The 16,566-nt window shown below is 58.9% G+C and overlaps 4 protein-coding genes across 6 annotated transcripts in view; 3 read left to right on the top strand and 1 right to left on the bottom strand.

The window, feature by feature from the left end:
• Positions 1-912, bottom strand: part of HES4 (hes family bHLH transcription factor 4) — a 1,861-nt gene extending 949 nt beyond the window's left edge. The window contains exons 1-2 of the mRNA XM_046663049.1: positions 214-912; positions 37-132 (exon numbers count right to left, since the gene is read on the bottom strand). Coding sequence (XP_046519005.1) covers positions 37-132; positions 214-474 — 357 coding nt within the window. The 5' untranslated portion in view covers positions 475-912. The remainder of the gene's footprint in view (positions 1-36; positions 133-213) is intronic.
• A 332-nt stretch (positions 913-1,244) lies between these two features.
• LOC124239609 (translation initiation factor IF-2-like) lies at positions 1,245-10,860 on the top strand. The gene is made up of 4 exons (XM_046661792.1): positions 1,245-1,249; positions 1,428-2,779; positions 4,653-4,825; positions 10,472-10,860. Exons 1-2 carry the CDS (start codon positions 1,245-1,247, stop codon positions 2,581-2,583), a joined length of 1,161 nt encoding a protein of 386 aa, XP_046517748.1. The 3' UTR covers positions 2,584-2,779; positions 4,653-4,825; positions 10,472-10,860.
• A 999-nt stretch (positions 10,861-11,859) lies between these two features.
• Positions 11,860-13,209, top strand: ISG15 (ISG15 ubiquitin like modifier). The gene is made up of 2 exons (XM_046662766.1): positions 11,860-12,012; positions 12,476-13,209. Exons 1-2 carry the CDS (start codon positions 12,010-12,012, stop codon positions 12,965-12,967), a joined length of 495 nt encoding a protein of 164 aa, XP_046518722.1. The 5' UTR covers positions 11,860-12,009; the 3' UTR covers positions 12,968-13,209.
• Positions 13,210-15,226: 2,017 nt separating this feature from the next.
• Positions 15,227-16,566, top strand: part of AGRN (agrin) — a 34,608-nt gene continuing 33,268 nt past the window's right edge. For 2 of the 3 annotated variants that reach the window (XM_046661566.1, XM_046661564.1), the window contains exon 1: positions 15,227-15,534. In XM_046661566.1, coding sequence (XP_046517522.1) covers positions 15,328-15,534 — 207 coding nt within the window. In that variant the 5' untranslated portion in view covers positions 15,227-15,327. The remainder of the gene's footprint in view (positions 15,535-16,566) is intronic. The other variant, XM_046661565.1, reaches the window with a different exon arrangement.

Genomic DNA, 16,566 nt, shown 5'->3' with positions numbered 1-16,566 from the left:
CCCCCCCCCCCCCCCCCGCCCCCAGCCCCGACTCACATCTTTCCTGAGGGCATCCAGGATGAGGGTCTTGAGCTGAGCGAGGCTCTCGTTGATGCGCGCTCGGCGCCGCTTCTCCATGACCGGCTTGGAGGACTGCGGGTCGGGCAGTGGCTAAGCCTCGCGTCCTTCGGTACCCACCCCACGCCTCCCAACCCACGCCCGACTAGGTTCCACCTTCCGGTGCTCGGCCGCACTCCGGGGCTTGTTTGGGGTTCGGCTCGCGCTAGCCGGGGCTCCTGCCAGCGGCGAGGCTCGCGGCTTCCCCGGGGTGTCTGCAGGCATGATGCGCTCCCGCGCCTCCCGGTGCCAGGCGGAGCGCGCCGCCCGCCGTATCCCTCCCAGGCGGGTCCCAGGCCGCAGGCCCGCGCGCGCGTCGCCAGCCGCCCGGCTATTTAAGGCAGAGCCGCCGCGGGGTGTGTGAACCCGGCTCCGCATTCTTTCCCACACTCGAGCCAGCCAATGAGCGGCTGCGCTCCTCTCTCACCCCCCCCCCACCCGCTCAGGGCCGCCGCCCCCGCCGACTGTCAGTCACGCGTCGGCTCCCAGCCCACCACCCCGCGGGCGACAAAGGCGAGCTGGGCACCCCGCCCGGCCCGCCTCTGGCATCGCCGGGTCCAGGCGGGAAAATCGCCCCGCTCCCTGCGCCGCTGCCGCGCTCCGAGCAGCGCGCCAGGAGGGGCCTCTCCGGGCTGGCTCCGGCCAGGACCCGGGGCGGGGGTGTGTGGGGCAGAGGTCACGGCGGGCGACGCGGGAAACCTGAAAGGGAAATCCAAGAGGGGAACCGGGTCAGGCGCCCCCGAGGAGTAGGCATCCTCGGTCACACTTCTCCTTCCTCCTCTGCCGTCCCCGGTCCCCGTGCGAGCCTAGGGCCTCCGCACAGCTTCCCAATCTGACCTACCCCGCGCTCAGCCTCCGCGACCGCCGCCGCCTGCGGCACCCACGCAAGGCCTGTGACACGGCAGACGTGAAACACCAGTCACTGTACAGGAGACAGGTTGGCTGGCCAAGGTCGTGGGACAGGCAGGGTGTCATCACAGGACAATTAAATGATGGCATAGGACGAATGAGCGGGACGAGTGATGTCACCAGTCAGGCAGGTTGACGTCATGGAACAGAATGTAAGGATGTCACTAGTCAGGCTGGCGATTTCACCAGATAATCAGAGCTGATGTCTCAGGGCGAAGGTAGGTGATGACACTAGCTAGATGGGGTGATGTCACGGGGCTGGTGATGTCACACTCTTCTAGATTACTGGACAGCAGGCTAAGCACCAGCAAAGTGGGGCTCACGAAAAATGAGGAACAATTGTTAAAATTTTGTTTATTAATTCAAAGCGGCATAGTGGGAAAAACACATGTTCGTGTTTGATGTTTCATTTTTAATTGCAGTGGGGGGCACTGTGGTCTTTGGAGTCCTCGGGGTCCCCAGCCCATTGCGCCCGGCGACAGCCCCGTGTCCTTCCCTGCATCCACCCAGAGCTGTCTCGGGAGCCCGCGGCCCACCCGCCCTTGCGGCTGTGACGTCTCTCTGGGGCTTCGAATCCCGGGCGGGAGGCGACGGCAAACAGACAAAATAGTGACTCGGTCGTTAAGAGACGAGACAAAGAGGCGGGTCAGTGGCGGGGATCCGGGAAGCCTTCCTCGGACTGGGTGGTCCCGAAGTCTTCGCAGTGGGGTCCTCAGGGAAGCGGGTGGCTCTGCAAGGCCCCGGGAGGGAGCGGCGTCCCAGGACCGGAAGGGGCCGCAGGGCCGAGGGAGGAGGGCAAGGGCGGGCAGGGGCGCGGGGACCCAGGGCTTCCGCCCGGGAGGGGTCGCCACGGCGGCTGTGGGTCCACCCAGTAGGTGGTGTCGACGGCTAGCCCCGCCCCAACACCTGTTCCCGGGTCCCAGCTCACGGCCGCTGTCCAGACTCCTTCTCTCCCTTCCCTGGCCAACCCTAGTCTGGCCCTGGTCCAGTGCCACGCAAAGTCCCGCGCCTCCCCCTCCGGGAAGCCCTCCGGAATCTTGGCGCCAAACCGATCCCTCCGCGGATCTGGGGCGGCGGGCGGCTCAGGTCCTCGGGCTACACACGTGCGTCTACGCCGGGTGCGCGCCTCCAGGCAGGCGGCCATTCACGGAGGTGGGGCAGCCCACTCTCCACTCGGGCCGGGAGGAAGAAACCGAGTGGAGGAGGAGGGCGTTGGAAAGCCTCAGGGGTCTGGCGGGAATCCTCGGAGCGGACCCTGCCAGCTCGGAAAGCCCTGGGAACGCTGGTTGGCCCGGTGCCGGGGCGGCTAGGACCAGTCCTGCCGACCAGGAGGCCACCGGGGTCACAGAGCCTCCACCCACGCGAGCGGGCTGCGCGGGGGACAGACAGCCCGCGAGCGCCCCCGGCGGCCACCGGCGCCTCCTGCTGCTGGAGTCGTCGGGGAGCTGCCCGCCTGAGCTGGGGCCCGTCTGCGTGGGCCCCGGCCGCCCCCAGCCACCCGCGGGGACCAGACCCGCAGGGCTTCAGGCCGGAAGGAGAGGCCGAGGAGCCGGTTCTTCGCCGTTCTTTCTCTCGTAGTTGTTAGATGGACTTGCCCTGCTGTGCCTGTGCCCTCCCCTGTAAAATGGGTTACCTTTTTATTTATCCCAGGGTTACTGGAAAGGAAATGGGATCCGACTTTGAAAGCACTCAGCACACGGTGAGAACTGGATACGTGTCAGCTACTGTTGTTCCTGCCCCCGGGAGGCCTCCTCGTGCAGGGAGTGAACAGAGGGTAGGCTGAGGCCGGGAGGGGCTGCTGTCCTCAACTCTGCCTGGTGCCCCACAACCCTCAGCGCCCTCTGGAGCCTTCTAGGCTCATCATCAGATGCCTGCCAGAGAGGGAGGGATGTCCCCCACCAGGGTCTCCAGGGGCCTGTCTTGGTCTTCCCAGCTCTGGCCCAACAAGGAGCCCCCTCTAGGCCAGAGCAAGGTGCGCCTCCCTGGGGTCATCACTCACCGTGTCCTTCACACTGGGCTGCATTCCCACAGTCTGTGTGGCTGTGTCTCTGGGCCCTTGTCACTCTGATTGCCCCCTCCCTGCCTTTCACATCTGGACTTGCTCTCTGGTAGGACCCACCTGGCTCCCTTGCTCTGAGCAGGGAGGGGGTTCTGGGCTCCAGTGGGGAAATGGGGCTAGACCCTGGGGTGGCAGATCATGTTTTCTAAAGATGGCTACAACACTAGCTCCCACCTACATACCCTCATGGTGTGCCCTTGATGAGACTTTGTGACATCGACAAACAAGGATAGGGAAAGTGGCGAGATGTGACTTCTGAGGCTGGATCCTAAAAATGCCACACACGTCTGCCTTGCTGTCTTGGGACATCCACTCTCAGAACCCAGATGCCATGCTGTGAGAAAACCCAAACAGGCCCCATAGAGAGGCCCCAAATAGAGGCCTCATGGAGAAGCCCATGGAAAGGCCACATGGAGAGGCCCCATGGAGAGGCCACCTGGAGAGGCCACATGGAGAGGCCATATGGAGAAGCCATACGGAGAGGTCTTGTGCAAGTGTTGCAACCAGCAGCCCAGTGGCGGTCTGAGTTGCCAGACATATCAGTGAGACACCGCCAGGTGATCCCAGCCTACGGCTGCCGAGCCACCCTTTGCATCTTCCTAGCTGCCCCTGCGTCTTCCATTCCAGATCCTGATTCAGAAGAGGACAGTGTTTACCCTGAGATTTGGGGGTCATTTGTTACACAGCAGTACTAACTGGAATAGCTGGGATGGACCAAGCCCTGGACCCAGGGATAGTGTCCATTTCCTCCACCCTCTCCTTCCCTGTCCTTATCCCTTCCTTTCTGCAGCATTTACAGAAGCTCAGTGGCTTTGGGCCCTGGCTTTTCATCTGATGAGGTGCTTCTTGGGAGCCATCAAAGGCCAGCTGTCTGTTCTCCTGGACCCAGGCCCAAGCGGGCCAAGCCCCAGATGGCTAGTGGTCCCAGGGGCACCTCCAGGGCCCACTGTTGGCCACGCGGGGTGGGGGGCAGGGGGCGAGGCAGGAAAGTCAGTGGAGGAGTCTCTGGGGAAAGACGGAGGTACCTTCCAGGCCAGACATGGGGCTCCAGGCTTAAGGGGGCCTCTCCTCTCATCTGGCCACTGTGACAGCATTCCACACGACAGAGTTCAACTAACATCCCTTGAGGGCCTGCCAAATGCCATCTACGCGTGCCCTTCCCCACCTCTGACTTGAGAGTGGCAACCGCATTCACTCTGCCCCTCAGCATCCCACTGGCACACAGACTCCGGAACATCAGAGATACTGCAGACCTCAGCCTGCCCCTGGCCCCCACACCCTCTTTCGAGTCTGTCTCTCCTCTTCTGCCAAGGGGGAGCAGTCTGTGGACTCAGGCAGCTGGGACCAGAGCTGTCAAATGACCAGGCTAGAACCATCACAGATTCTCTCTGCCTGAGAGTGGGAATCGGGTGCTGAGTTGTCCGTCAGTGTTTGTGACAGAGGCCAAGGCTGAAGGAATCCAGGAGGCAGGATGGAGACGGGGGAAGCAGACACCCAGGACCCAGGCAGAGGCCGGGAGCACCAGGCTGCTGATGCTAAGGCTTGGGGTTTCAGTCAGTCCCCACCCCCATGTCTTTCACTCTTACAGGCCATGGGACCGACACCCATTCCCTTAGCCACCTGATACTGGGCAGCGAGAGCATCCTAGCGCCTGATGAGCGGCAGCATCTCCCTGTGGCTGGGCATTGTCAACATTGTTCTCCAAAATCTGAGTGTTGACACCTCTCCACGTTTAGGAAGTCATGTTCCCCTAATTTCTGGGTGAGTACAGACTCTCCTACCAAGCCCTGTCTGCCTGGGATGCCACCTCCCCCGCTGGCTCCTGGGGTGCCACACCTGGGACCACCGCACTTGGGGAGAGGGGCGCATCCTCCTTCCTCCTTGGCACTTCCGGACCACTCTCTTCTCCACTTTGAACCCTGTCTCGTCAGACCTCACCCTGTGGAAGTCGGTGGCACCTTGGGAGCCTCCCTGGTCTCCTGAAGGTGTCACCCCTAGTTCCCTGTCACTTCCCAACCATGCCTGTCATAGTTCTTGGTGATCTCAAAATCCACATGGATGAATCTCCAGCCTTCTGGACTTCCTCTCCTTTGGTGGCCCCATTACCGTCCCTGCCCCCCCCCCCCCACTGGGCCAGTCACTCCCCTGGTGGAGGTCCTTTCTCCTGACCCAGTCCCCCCACAGTCTAACCTTGAGGCTCACGTTCTCTCCACTGGCTCTCAGCGGTGTCAGCCCTCACAGCCCTCCTACTCTCCTGCTCACGGCCACTCCTTCTGCCTTTCTGATTTCTCCAAGACTCCCCACCCTCCAGCTCTGACCTGGGTCCCCTGTCCACACTGACTCCCTCGCACACCTTTCCCAGGTTCCTGTTGATGACTTCTAATTGGTATCCCCAGTCTGTACTTCTCCATGGACCCCGGGCCATATCTCTTACCCGATTTTACTTCTAATTGGCCTTCCAGGTGTAAGGGGTCCTGACAGTCTCCCTCCATGCTGAGTTTTGACCATTGCTCTCTTTTTCACACCCAACCTGGAGCCCGCCCACCCAGAGCTCTGCTGACAGGGGCGGGGTGGGAGGTGCCCCTGGAGCTGAGGCAGAAGGTCAAGCTCTCTCTGGGCATGAACTGGGGTCCTGCCTCCTGCCTGCAGAGCCCCATTTCTTGGCCTTGCCTCTGGTGCCCCCTGCACTGACCCAGAAGTGCCACCATGTTCCCCCTGTGCCTGCCAATCCTCTGACACCTGGCGAGCAAGTCTCCACACTGACCCTCCCATTCAGACCACTGGGGCGTCTCTGCCTGGTGACCGGGCCTGACTGAGGCTCTTTGCCTCCACTGCACCTGACCCTGCTCGGAGGTCCCAGAGCAACATTCTGCCGTTGTCCTGGACACTCAGAGTCCACCCTGACACCGCCCATCAGGACCCCCTTGGTTATCCAAACACCCACTTCTCGCCAGTTGCTCTCCTGCAGCCACCACCTTTGGTCTGGGTTTTCCCCGAAGCTCCTCATGGTCTCCAGCTTCCTTCCTGACCTGTGGTCTTTCCCTCATGCCACAGTCATGACAAGCCTGTTAAGCCTGAGCTGGATCAGGTCAAGGCCCTCCCTGGAGAAAGCGTAGCGTTTGGTGGCCATCTGCACCACAGCTCTTCTCCAACATCCACTCTCCAGCCTCACGGCCTCACATGTGCAGGCACACTCCTGCCTCGGGGACTTTGCATGGCCTGCGCCTCTGCCTGGGAAGCTTTTCCTTCCCTGAAGTCTTCACTCAAAGGCCGCTTTGGTGTTTCCTCTCCCGCCTGCTGCACCTCAGGACTCACATGCTCCTTTCCCACTCTGCTTTTCTCCTCCACAGTTGTCCCTGGAGCACGTGCCTCCCGCGCCTGCTTACCATACACACTGTCTGTGCACCACACTAGGTGCATGCTAGGTTCACAAAATGTGAGCTCCATTTTGTCCAGGAGTAGCACCTGCCACATAGCGTGTACTCTGTGGAGACATGTTGACTGAATGAGGGAATGACAGAGATGGCATCTCCCACCATCCAGGCAATGATGCCATTTGTCCCAAAATCTGAGTGGTGACAGCATCCCAGCGTCTGGAAAGGGGACATGTCTTCCAGTATCTGATGTGGAAATATGATTTTCAAGGCAAAAAGACATGACTTTCTTACAAACAGAATGAGCATATGTCAAGGGTTTGCTTAGCTTCCCAGTGAGGACACCAGCCGGTTCCAGGCGACTTTGAGGGGCTGAGTCTTGTGGGTAGCGAGGGGGTGCAGGTCAGACGCAAAACTGACGGATACCACACGGGGCAGCAAGACCACACTTCCCCAGGACAGAAGCCCTCTGTGTCCGGTGCGCCAGACATCAACGCACATTGACCTGTAACTCCAAGAATATCAGCAAAGATGCCTCCAGGGGACCTTCAAGGACAGGACGGCTCCTTGTGCCTGATTTCCAAGTTTGGGATAATTTTATTAACATTGGGACTGATGCTCTCTCCCTCCATCCGGCAGTGGAGGCCTCTCCTCCAACCTCCCCAGCTGAGCCTCCCCCGCTTCAGCCCCAAGGCCCAGATCTCCACCAAGTGAAGTACGAATTGTGGGGTGTGGCTCACAGGGCATCAGGCAGGAATCTGCCAGCTTTGAGTTCTGTCAAAGGGTGGGCAGAGTTGCTGCTCCCTCCTTGTCCTTCCCCTTCCACCTCTTCCTCTTACCTCCTAGGGGACAGGGGCTGAGGATGCCTCCCACTGGGCTTTCTCCATTTTGTGTCCTCCTAACCAGGCTTGGGTGCTCCTGCCCAGCTGGGTCTGGGGTCGGGGCTGGAAGTGTCTCAGAGCCAGGCGACATTAGGGAGCCTGATCTGGGCATAGCCCACTCCCCTTCTGCCAACGTTGGTGCCTCCAGGATGGTGGCCCTGGGTCTCCTTGCTCCAGATTCTGGCCCTGTTCTCGTGTGGGTCTGAACTCAGAGAATATGGGCTATGAGTTGACCTGCCCCTAATACTCAGGTAGGGTACACCTGACCCTCACACCACTGCAACCCTAGCACAGGGACCATGGGCCAGAGTCCAGCTGTGTCCAGCTGGCCATGGGGCCTGTGGGTCCCTCCTTGCTCCCACCAGGGGCATGGGCTCCTCCCTGACCCTCACCAGGTCCTGTGGGTTCAAGCTAAGTCCCCCACACTCCGCTCCTCCCACAGCCCAGCTCCAGCTCTCTGCCTCCCCCAGATGAGAACAGTCCTGCCTCATCTCAGCTCTGCTTGCCTCTTCAGGCCATTCATGGTGCAGCTAAAGGAATCCTTCCCATCTGCAGGCCTTCCCTTCCTCCTTGAGGGCCAAGCCTCCCAGCCCAAGGTCTGTTTTGGCTGGTCGAGTGCCCCCTTGGGCCTGCAGGTCAGTGTGGGAGCAGAAGCCTCCTTCGTGCCCTCTGCTACACCGGGTCCTGCCCCTCCCAGACACCCGTTACAGGGGGCTGTGGCTGGGAACGGGCGTGCCCGACAAGCGGGTGGTAAAGCTCTGGCATGGGAAGGAATGGGGTCTAAGACAGTGAGGCTGTGGCCCGGGTCAGGGGGTGCCATCTGCTCAGCCTTCCTGGTCTCCAATGGAGGTGCAGGGTGACATTTCTTGTGAGAATATGGAAAGGAGGGGGCTGCTTATTTAATGAGCTCAGGCTAATTAGACTTCAACAGTACACGTTCCTTAAGAAATGTGGCCCACTCAGGGTCTCTGATGACACATCTCCTGGTGGCCACAGTGAATAACAAGTCCTGTGCTGCTTTCTCAGAAGCCGTGGTGCGGCTGCGGCCCTGACATCTCTGTCCGGAGGCCTGCAGGGCAGCCAAGGCCATCACTCCACAGGGCCGCAGCCCTGTCATCAGGGGGACTTTGAGCTGTGACTCCGGGCCTCTAGCCAATCAGATGTGTCAGGAGCGGTGACTGGCCAGATGGAAAGAGGAGAACAGGGAGATGAGCCAAGTTTTAGAAGGTGGAGGCTGGTCAACTTACCTCAGATGGAAGAATCTGGGCTGTGAGTAGGGTTCCTACAACAGCCACTGTGAGGAAGGAGACGGGGGGATAGCAAGTCCCACGTGCGGCCCAGCCCTCAGGCCCGACCGGGGCTCAGCCAGCTGAGAATAACCCCAGCCGGGGGGAGGCAGCACTGTTTCTAGAACAGGCGAGAAACTTTATGTGATCCTCCAAAAGTCAGAATTACGTAGAGAGAAGAGAATGCAAAATCAAGACCATCTTTGGTTGTGATAAGGGGTTCACTGTGGTACCTGTGTGGGAACTCTTTAAATTGCACATAAAACAGCTCAGGTTTTGTTGTATGTCAATTATACCTCATTAAAGTTGCAAAAAAAAATCAGACTTGGGGCCAGCCCAGTGGTATAGCAGAAAGTTCGTGTGTTCTGCTTTGGCGGCCTGGGGGTTCACCGGTTCTGGTCCCAGGTGCAGACCTATGCACCACTTGTCAAGCCATGCTGTGGCAGGAGTCCCACATATAAAGCAGAGGAAGATAGCCATGGATGTTAGCTCAGGGCCAGTCTTCCTCAGCAAAAAAGAGGAGGATTGCTGGTGGATATTAGCTCAGGGCCAATATTCCTCAAAATGAAAAAAGAAAGAAAGAAAAAAAAATCAGACAGTTTTGCACTTTGGAATGTTATATCAGATTAGCCTTGAGATTCTAAATTCAAATGCACGCTTAATAAAATATTTAAGTTTATGACTTAAAGCAGAAAAGTAGGAAGATGAACTTGTTAAGAACTCAGAATTCTGAAAGCTCTAGATTCAGCACATTTTTAGATCTGATTTCATTATATGTGTAAAGATTCACTCGTTCACACACAAGTGTCCTCCGCACCTTCCATGGGCAGGTTCCACAGTGAACGTTTTAGTGCGGGAGAAGGACCACAACAATAGTGAATAAGTAAATCACATGGTTCTTAGAAGGTGAAAAGTGCTGTGGGGAGAAACAGCAAGGGAGCCGGTGGTCAGGAGATGCTCTGCCTGGGGGTGACACTGAAACAAAGACTTGAAGGAGGTGAAGGAAGTGAGCCATGTAGATGTGGGCCTGTGGGAGTGCTCCAGGAAGGGGGACAGCAGTGCAAGGGCCCTGGGGCAGGGGTGTGCCTGGTGCGCCCCAAGCACAGCAAGGAGGCCAGTGTGTTGGAGCCAAGCGCTTAGGGAAGGAGGGAGGGACAAGAAAGGAGATGAGAGGGCCCGTGGCATGGCCAGAGCCCACTGTGCTGCGGCCAGCTTACACTCCTTCTATCACTCTGAGAGCGATGGGAAGCCATGGGATGGAAGGTTTTGTGTGATCACTCTGGCTTCTGGTCAATAACAGATTATGGGAATGGGGCAGGATGGAAGCAGGACCCCCAGGATGTGTCTTCAGTGGCCCTGGTGAGAGGGGGTGTGGCCCTGGACCAGGGTGTACAGGCATAGCAGTGAGGACTGTGGACATTCTTGGGAAGGTTTTTTGTTGTTGCTGCTGCCCTTCGACAGCTGAAGGGCTTAAAAATAAAACCAAGTATGTCAAACATTATAGATGTCGTTTTAAAAACTTAAGGAAGTTTAAATTAGTTTGTAAATGGGACCAAATATTAACCAAAGGCCCTTTATAAGTGACTGTTATAATTTCATAAATCGAATATTAAGGTTTGTGACTAGAACATATATGTTTTGCGGCCGTGTTATTAGGTGCCTACAAGTTTAAAATTATTTTATTTTACAGTGAATAATAGTGAACCTACTATTATCTCTGGAAACAGTTTGCCTATAAGATTTCTTTGTTAATATGTTAATAAAACTGTTAACCTGGCCACATCTGTTTCCTTTTAGTCAATATTTGTGTGGTATGTTTCTTGCCATCCTCTTATTTTCAAATTTCCTGTATCTTTTATATTTCAGGCGATTCTTGTCTTCTGTAAGCCACATAAAATCAGGTTGCTTTTAACCAGCCTGGCAGTCCTGGTCATTTAGCCCCTGGACTTTGAACCTCTGGCCACAGGATTGTGAGAGAATAAGTTTCTGTTCTTTTAAGGCTCTCAATTTGTGGCGATTTGTCACAGCAGGAAACCAAGGCAGGCGCTCCTGTTCTCCGGGTCCGTGGCTGGCCTCCTTAATGACTTCGAATTTAGTTCCTCCTGTCAGAAGCAGGAAGACAGCTGGTAACACGGCGTGAATCCACTAAAAGAAAGTGAGGATTCTAGTACTGTCTGCTAATGTCAAGAAGTCAGGAGACGCATATACCATTTAATACAGGCCTCTGGAGGGGACGGGGATTTTCACATTCCGTACTCTTTGTTTCAACAAATGTGGTTTTCTTTTTATAATACCAATTTTATTTATGCAAGGAATGAGTCAAGATATAAACTTAAAATAATAAAAAGAAAGAAATTTAAAACTCCTTGTTTAGGGTGCGGGGGGAGGGCAAAAGGGGTGAAGCGGCACGTGTGTGTATGCTGACAGACGGCAACTAGACTTTGGGTGGTGAACATGATGTAGTCTACACGGAAGTGGAAATATAGTGATGTACACCTGAAATTTACATAATGTAATAGACCAATGTGACTTCAATAAAAAGATAAATTAAAAAAGTAAAATAAAACCCCCCGTTTCTTTTTTGCGTGTTAACAATTTTGGTGCCTATGAGATTTTTTGTGGGGGAGGGAGGTAAGATTCATATCTAAAACATTTTTGTTTTTTCTACTCTTTCACTTTTTTGTTTAAAAATGTATTTACTTTCTTCTTAATTTTAGTTAACTTATGCCTGTTACAATGCTGTGTGTAATGGTAAAAATTTGGGAACCATCTAAATCTTCAACAATAGAGTACTGGTTACTAAATCATACTCGAGGCTATAGTGGCCTCACTGGGTTAAGGGATAGTGTCCACGAGTTCATTTTTGTAAAAAATAAAAGATGCATCTCTTTCACAGGAAAGCACCCTGAGCGAACACTGTCCGAAAGCAACGGTGATTACCCCCGGGTAGTCTGGACTATCACTATTTTATGTTATTTCGGAATTGACCACGACATTGCTTTCCGAGTTTGCTAATTTTGCAAACTGGTAAATGGAAAGTGAAAGTTTCCAGTCTTCAGTTCATGTTATTGTGACTCTGGTGCATCTTGTAAAGCGCTGGACATTCAGGGGATTTCTGAATATGCACTCCTGGGGCAGGGATGCTGCCCAAACCGGCCACCCCCTCCCAGTCTTCTTATCGTCATCGTTCTGTTTTGTTTTCCTCCACTTGCTGGCCTTGGGAAAAGGAAACTGAAACTGGAACCCAATTAGGCTGCCGGCATGCTCGCCCCAACACCGCCCCCTGACGTGTTCGCTCAGACTTATAAAGCGGTTGAGCCTCCGAGAGTTGCAGAGGGAGCTGGAAGCTGAGCCCAGAGGACTCGTCAGTGCCTGCGGAGAACTTGACGCTAGAGTCCACAGCCATGGTGAGCTGGGGTTGACAGGTGGGGACAGGTGGGCTCCTCACCAGCTGGCTTTCCTACTCCTGGTGGGGTCTCACGGGCTTGGAGCACCTACTGTGTGCCGGGCAAGCAGAGCTGCTCACAGTGCCCCAGGTTCCTAAGCTGGAGGGGAAGGACAGGCCTCCTTCTGACTTCAGGGTCTGGGGCTTGGAAGGCAGGTTCTGCCCAGTAGCCAACCCCGAAGTCCCTTGGGGTCGGCACAGGCGGGCATCTTAGTGGGTGAAGGGTGGCGATGTGATAGTCCTGGGAGGCTGGCCATTCTTCTAGAAAGGCTCTCCTGAGCATTTCCAGCGCCTGGTGTCCCTCTCCTGGAGGGTGGGGAGTATGGGGGGGAGAGAGCAGCGTCCAGGGCCCCAGGAGGGTGCCCCGCGACTAACGTAGTGGCCCCAGGACTGGTGCAAGATCTGAGTTTGTGTGATGCCCACAGGGTGGGGAGCTGAAGGTGAAGATGCTGGGGGGTGAGTTCCTGGTGCCCCTGAAGGACTCCATGCTGGTGTCGGAGCTGAAGCAGCAGATCGCCCAGAAGACGGGAGTGCCCCCCTTCCAGCAGCGCCTGGCCACCCACCCAGCCGGCATGGTGCTGCAGGACAGGGTCCCCCTCGTCAGCCAGGGCCTGGGACCCGGCAGCACGGTCGTGCTTGTCGTGCAGAACTGTGACACCCCCCTGAGCATCCTGGTGAGGAACGGCAAGGGCCGCAGCAGCGCCTATGAGGTCCGGCTGACGCAGACGGTGGCAGAGCTCAAGCAGCAGGTGTGCCTGCGGGAGAGCGTGCAGGCCGACCAGTTCTGGCTGACTTTCGAGGGGAAGCCCATGGACGACCAGCTCCACCTGGGGGAATACGAGCTTACAGCCGGGTGCACCGTGTACATGAACTTGCGCCTGAGGGGGGGCGGGGCAGGGCCATGGGGGCCGCGCTAAAGGCCCCCCACCCAAGTCCCTGGCCAAGTGTGGGTAATAAATGCCTATGCAATGCTAAAATGCTGCCTCTGTCTGCCCTCCCCCTTTCCCCACACCTGCAGCGGCCAGGCCTCTGTCCTCACCCCTGCTGGTGAGGTTGGGGGAGGGGCAGAGGAGGGAGAAGAATAAGGGATGGAGGCTGGGTTGCCAAGTTAAGGAACAAGCCCTAGTGGGATCAAAATAGTGACCCCCCCCAATAAATTGAAGACGTGTCCCCACACCTTTGGGAAATTTACTTCTAGAGAAAGAAGAGGCACATTTGCTGGAGCCCATCCCTGGCCCCAGGTTGAGCCACTGCACAACTGGTCCCCACCCCCCACATATTGGTCAGCAGACAGCACAGGGAGGGGAGGCCTGATTCCAAAGACCACAAAGTGAGGTCGCCACTGGGCCCAGCGCCCTGAAAGCGGTGGGGGTATGAGTCTCTAGGGCCTGCCTGGGTGGGTTGTGAGGGAGGCTCCTCCACACCAGCTGGGGGCTCTGGGAGCCTTGGCCCTCCAGGACACACCAGCCTGCTCTGTCCAGCCTGTACTGGTCTGCAAAGTGGTGGGGACAGGGCCTTGAACACACATATCACAATGGGGGTGAGCTGCCGAATGGAGACTGTTCGTCAACAAATACAGTTCCCTTCAGGGTTTCACTTAATGGAGAGGCCATGGTCAGCAGGTGAGGGGGCACCTGGAATGGGGGTTCCTCCACTCCACACAGAAGGTCTTGTCCCATATGGAGGGCACCTAGTTTGGTGCTGTCTACACCTGCTTCCATACCAGATGCTTCCTTCTATACCAGTTTCCCAAAAGAGGCCCATGAGAGCCAGGCTGAGTCATCCTTGGACACAGGCAAGATGGGGGGGACGGGACACAGAACGTACACCTCTCTCGACCAAAGTCCATGACTCTGGGGATGCTCAGACCTCAGCTTTTAGACTCTTCAGGGGGATTTGGCTGGAGACCCAAAAGCCCCCTTTCTAGTCTGTGTGGGTCTGTATCTGTGCTGGGGGACCCCAGGTCTGGCTTGCCTGTAACCGATCCGTGTAGACATGCAGCTGTGTGTATGCATAGGGGGTGCTCTCCTGGCTCCAGCCTCATTCTCTGGGCTCCCACCCTCACCTCTTAGTCGCACTGCAACTTAGCAAGTGTGAGCACACAGGTCGGTGCCACGCTCCTTTCCTGAACCCCTACCAGGGTCTGGGGGAGGTGGGGTCCTCCTCCGGAGGCGGCTCATCCTTCACTACTTCCGGCTCAGAGATCTCTAGCTGGCCTGGGGCGGGGGCACGGAAGATCTAGCCCTGGAGAGACAGAGGGGTCTCCGGGCCTCCTCTCCCTCCTCCTCGATCTTCAGCTAGGCCGGGCACTAACTTGGACCCTCTGGAGCTCGGTTTACCGCGTGTTCTTAGCCCGGCCATAGGGAGGAGCGCCTGTCTGGGAGCTGGGGAGGGGCGTGGCTGGCCGTCCGCCGCTGACTCGAGCTTGCGGCCTCAGGACGGCAGGGGGAGCCCTCCGCCCTGCAGCGGGGCCGGAGCCGACCCTGGACCAGGAGGTGGGCGGGTCCGCGCTCCGTCCTGACCAATGACCGCGGCTCCCGGCCCGCATTGGTCCCAGTCAGCCAGGGGCGCGGCCTCGCCTGGACCCGCTGAGGGTCCCGGCTCCGCCGAGGTTCCGTCCCCAGTGCCAGCGAGGGCCTGGGGTACCCCATCGGGTTACTAGCGGCGGGGGAGGGGCGCAGCCCTGCAGGGCCCGAGGGGCGGCGGGGTCCCAGGATCTGACAGCCCCTCCCCGCCGCTAGGAATCCCCGCCGCTGCGGCCCCGGCGCAGTCTGAAGCCCCTTGGAAGTCCCGTCACGTCGTCCAGATTATGCATTAACCCGATTTCAGCCGCATTTCCTGGGGGGGGGAAGAGTCCGCGCGGGCGGGGGAGGGGCGTCCGTGGGGGAGCGCCGCAGCAGAGAGCGCGCCCAGGGCCCGCCCCGCCCTCCGCCCGGTCCGCCCTGGCCAGTCTCACCACCCACCTTGGCCCGACCCCGCCCGGCTCCCACCCTTCCCAGCCCGGCCTCCGGCTGGCGCCGCACTCCCAGCGCTTTGTTCGCGGCCGCGCGGGTCGCAGGGCGCCGGGCGGGCCGAGGGCGGGCACGGGCGGGGTGGGGGGGGGGGGGGGGGCGGAGCGGGGGCGGAGCTGCTCCGTGTCCCGCCCCCGCCCCGCCCCCGCGCCGCCCGCGCGCCCACCGCCTCCCGGGAGCTGCGTCCCGTCCTGTCCAGTCCCGTCCCCGGCGCGGCCCGGCCCGCGCGCTTGCTCTGGCCACCTCCGCCGTCCTCGGCCCGCGCCATGGCCAGCCTGCGGCGGTCCGGCCTGGCCCAGCTGCAGCCGCTACTGCTGCTCCTGGTGGTGGCCGCGCGCGCCCTGCCCGGCGCCGACGGGACGTGCCCAGAGCGCGCGCTGGAGCGGCGGGAGGAGGAGGCGAACGTGGTGCTCACGGGCACGGTGGAGGAGATCCTCAACGTGGACCCGGTGCAGCACACGTACTCGTGCAAGGTGGGCCCCCGCCGGGACCCCCGGGACCCTGAGCTCCCCCACCGAACCCTCCTGGAAGCCTGGGCTGGCGGCCTCTTGCCCCGCGATCCGGCCTCTAGCCCGGGGGCCCTCTCCTCGCGATGCCGGCCGCCCCGCTGAGACCCCCGCCCCAGGCCGTGGGAACGAGCCCCAGACAGCTCAGTCGCTCCCGCTCCCGCTCCCTTGGCGACGCCGAGCCCCCGGGTGGGGCACCGGGTCCCAGAAAACTCGCGAGCGCAGAGGGAAAGTTCTGCGGTGCCCTGCAGTCCCCCCTCGCGGGTTGCAGCCCGGAGAACCGATTGTGGCTGCCCCTCCACCCGAGGCCCACTCCCTTATTGGAAACAAGTGCGCCCGCCCCCCAGGGAGAATGTATGACTACCGCTCCGTCTCCCCACTAGCCAAAAAAAGGAATAGGGACCTCGGGAGGGGACGCTTTCTGCTTCGGGTGGAGGTGGGGGTTCGGCCTCTGGTCAGTGCTGTCGCCCCCTCCCCAGAGGCCTATACCAGGCGAGAGGGGGTGGTCAGGAGAGAGGGGGAATGCACATCTAATCTCCCAACCCCGGGGATCCTGGTGGGGGTGCTGCAGGGACTGGGTGTGGGGGCAGGAACAGAGAAGTGGGCGGGGCGGTAGCCGAGCCTTAAGTGGGGTGGGGGCAGGTGCCCCATCCCGCTCCTGGGAGAACTGGATCTCCCGGGGCTACAGGGAGGGGGGACTTGCCCGACCCTCTGTTTTGGATCTGGGAGCCCCCTCGGGTAGGTATGGTGGGGTTTTCCCCACAATCTGTTCCTAGGGAGGGCTCGGGGGAGCCGAGGCCCGTCCCTCCTCTGGCCGCTAAAACCACCTCCCTGACCAGAAATCGGACCATTCCTCCTCCGTGGAGATGGGGGGGCGGGGTGGCAGCTTCTTTCAGATTGGCCTGTGCAGGCTACAGCTGGGGTCCCCGCCGGCCCCTCCCCTCCACTTCTGCCAGGGCGCTTTGCCAAGTCCCTGCAGGATTTTCCCGACTTCCTCCC

This window comes from Equus quagga, chromosome 5 (assembly GCF_021613505.1).
Source record: "Equus quagga isolate Etosha38 chromosome 5, UCLA_HA_Equagga_1.0, whole genome shotgun sequence".
Lineage (NCBI taxonomy): Eukaryota > Metazoa > Chordata > Mammalia > Perissodactyla > Equidae > Equus > Equus quagga.
The sequence above is the reverse complement of the archived record's forward strand: the minus strand, read 5'-3'. Positions and strand labels throughout refer to the sequence as shown.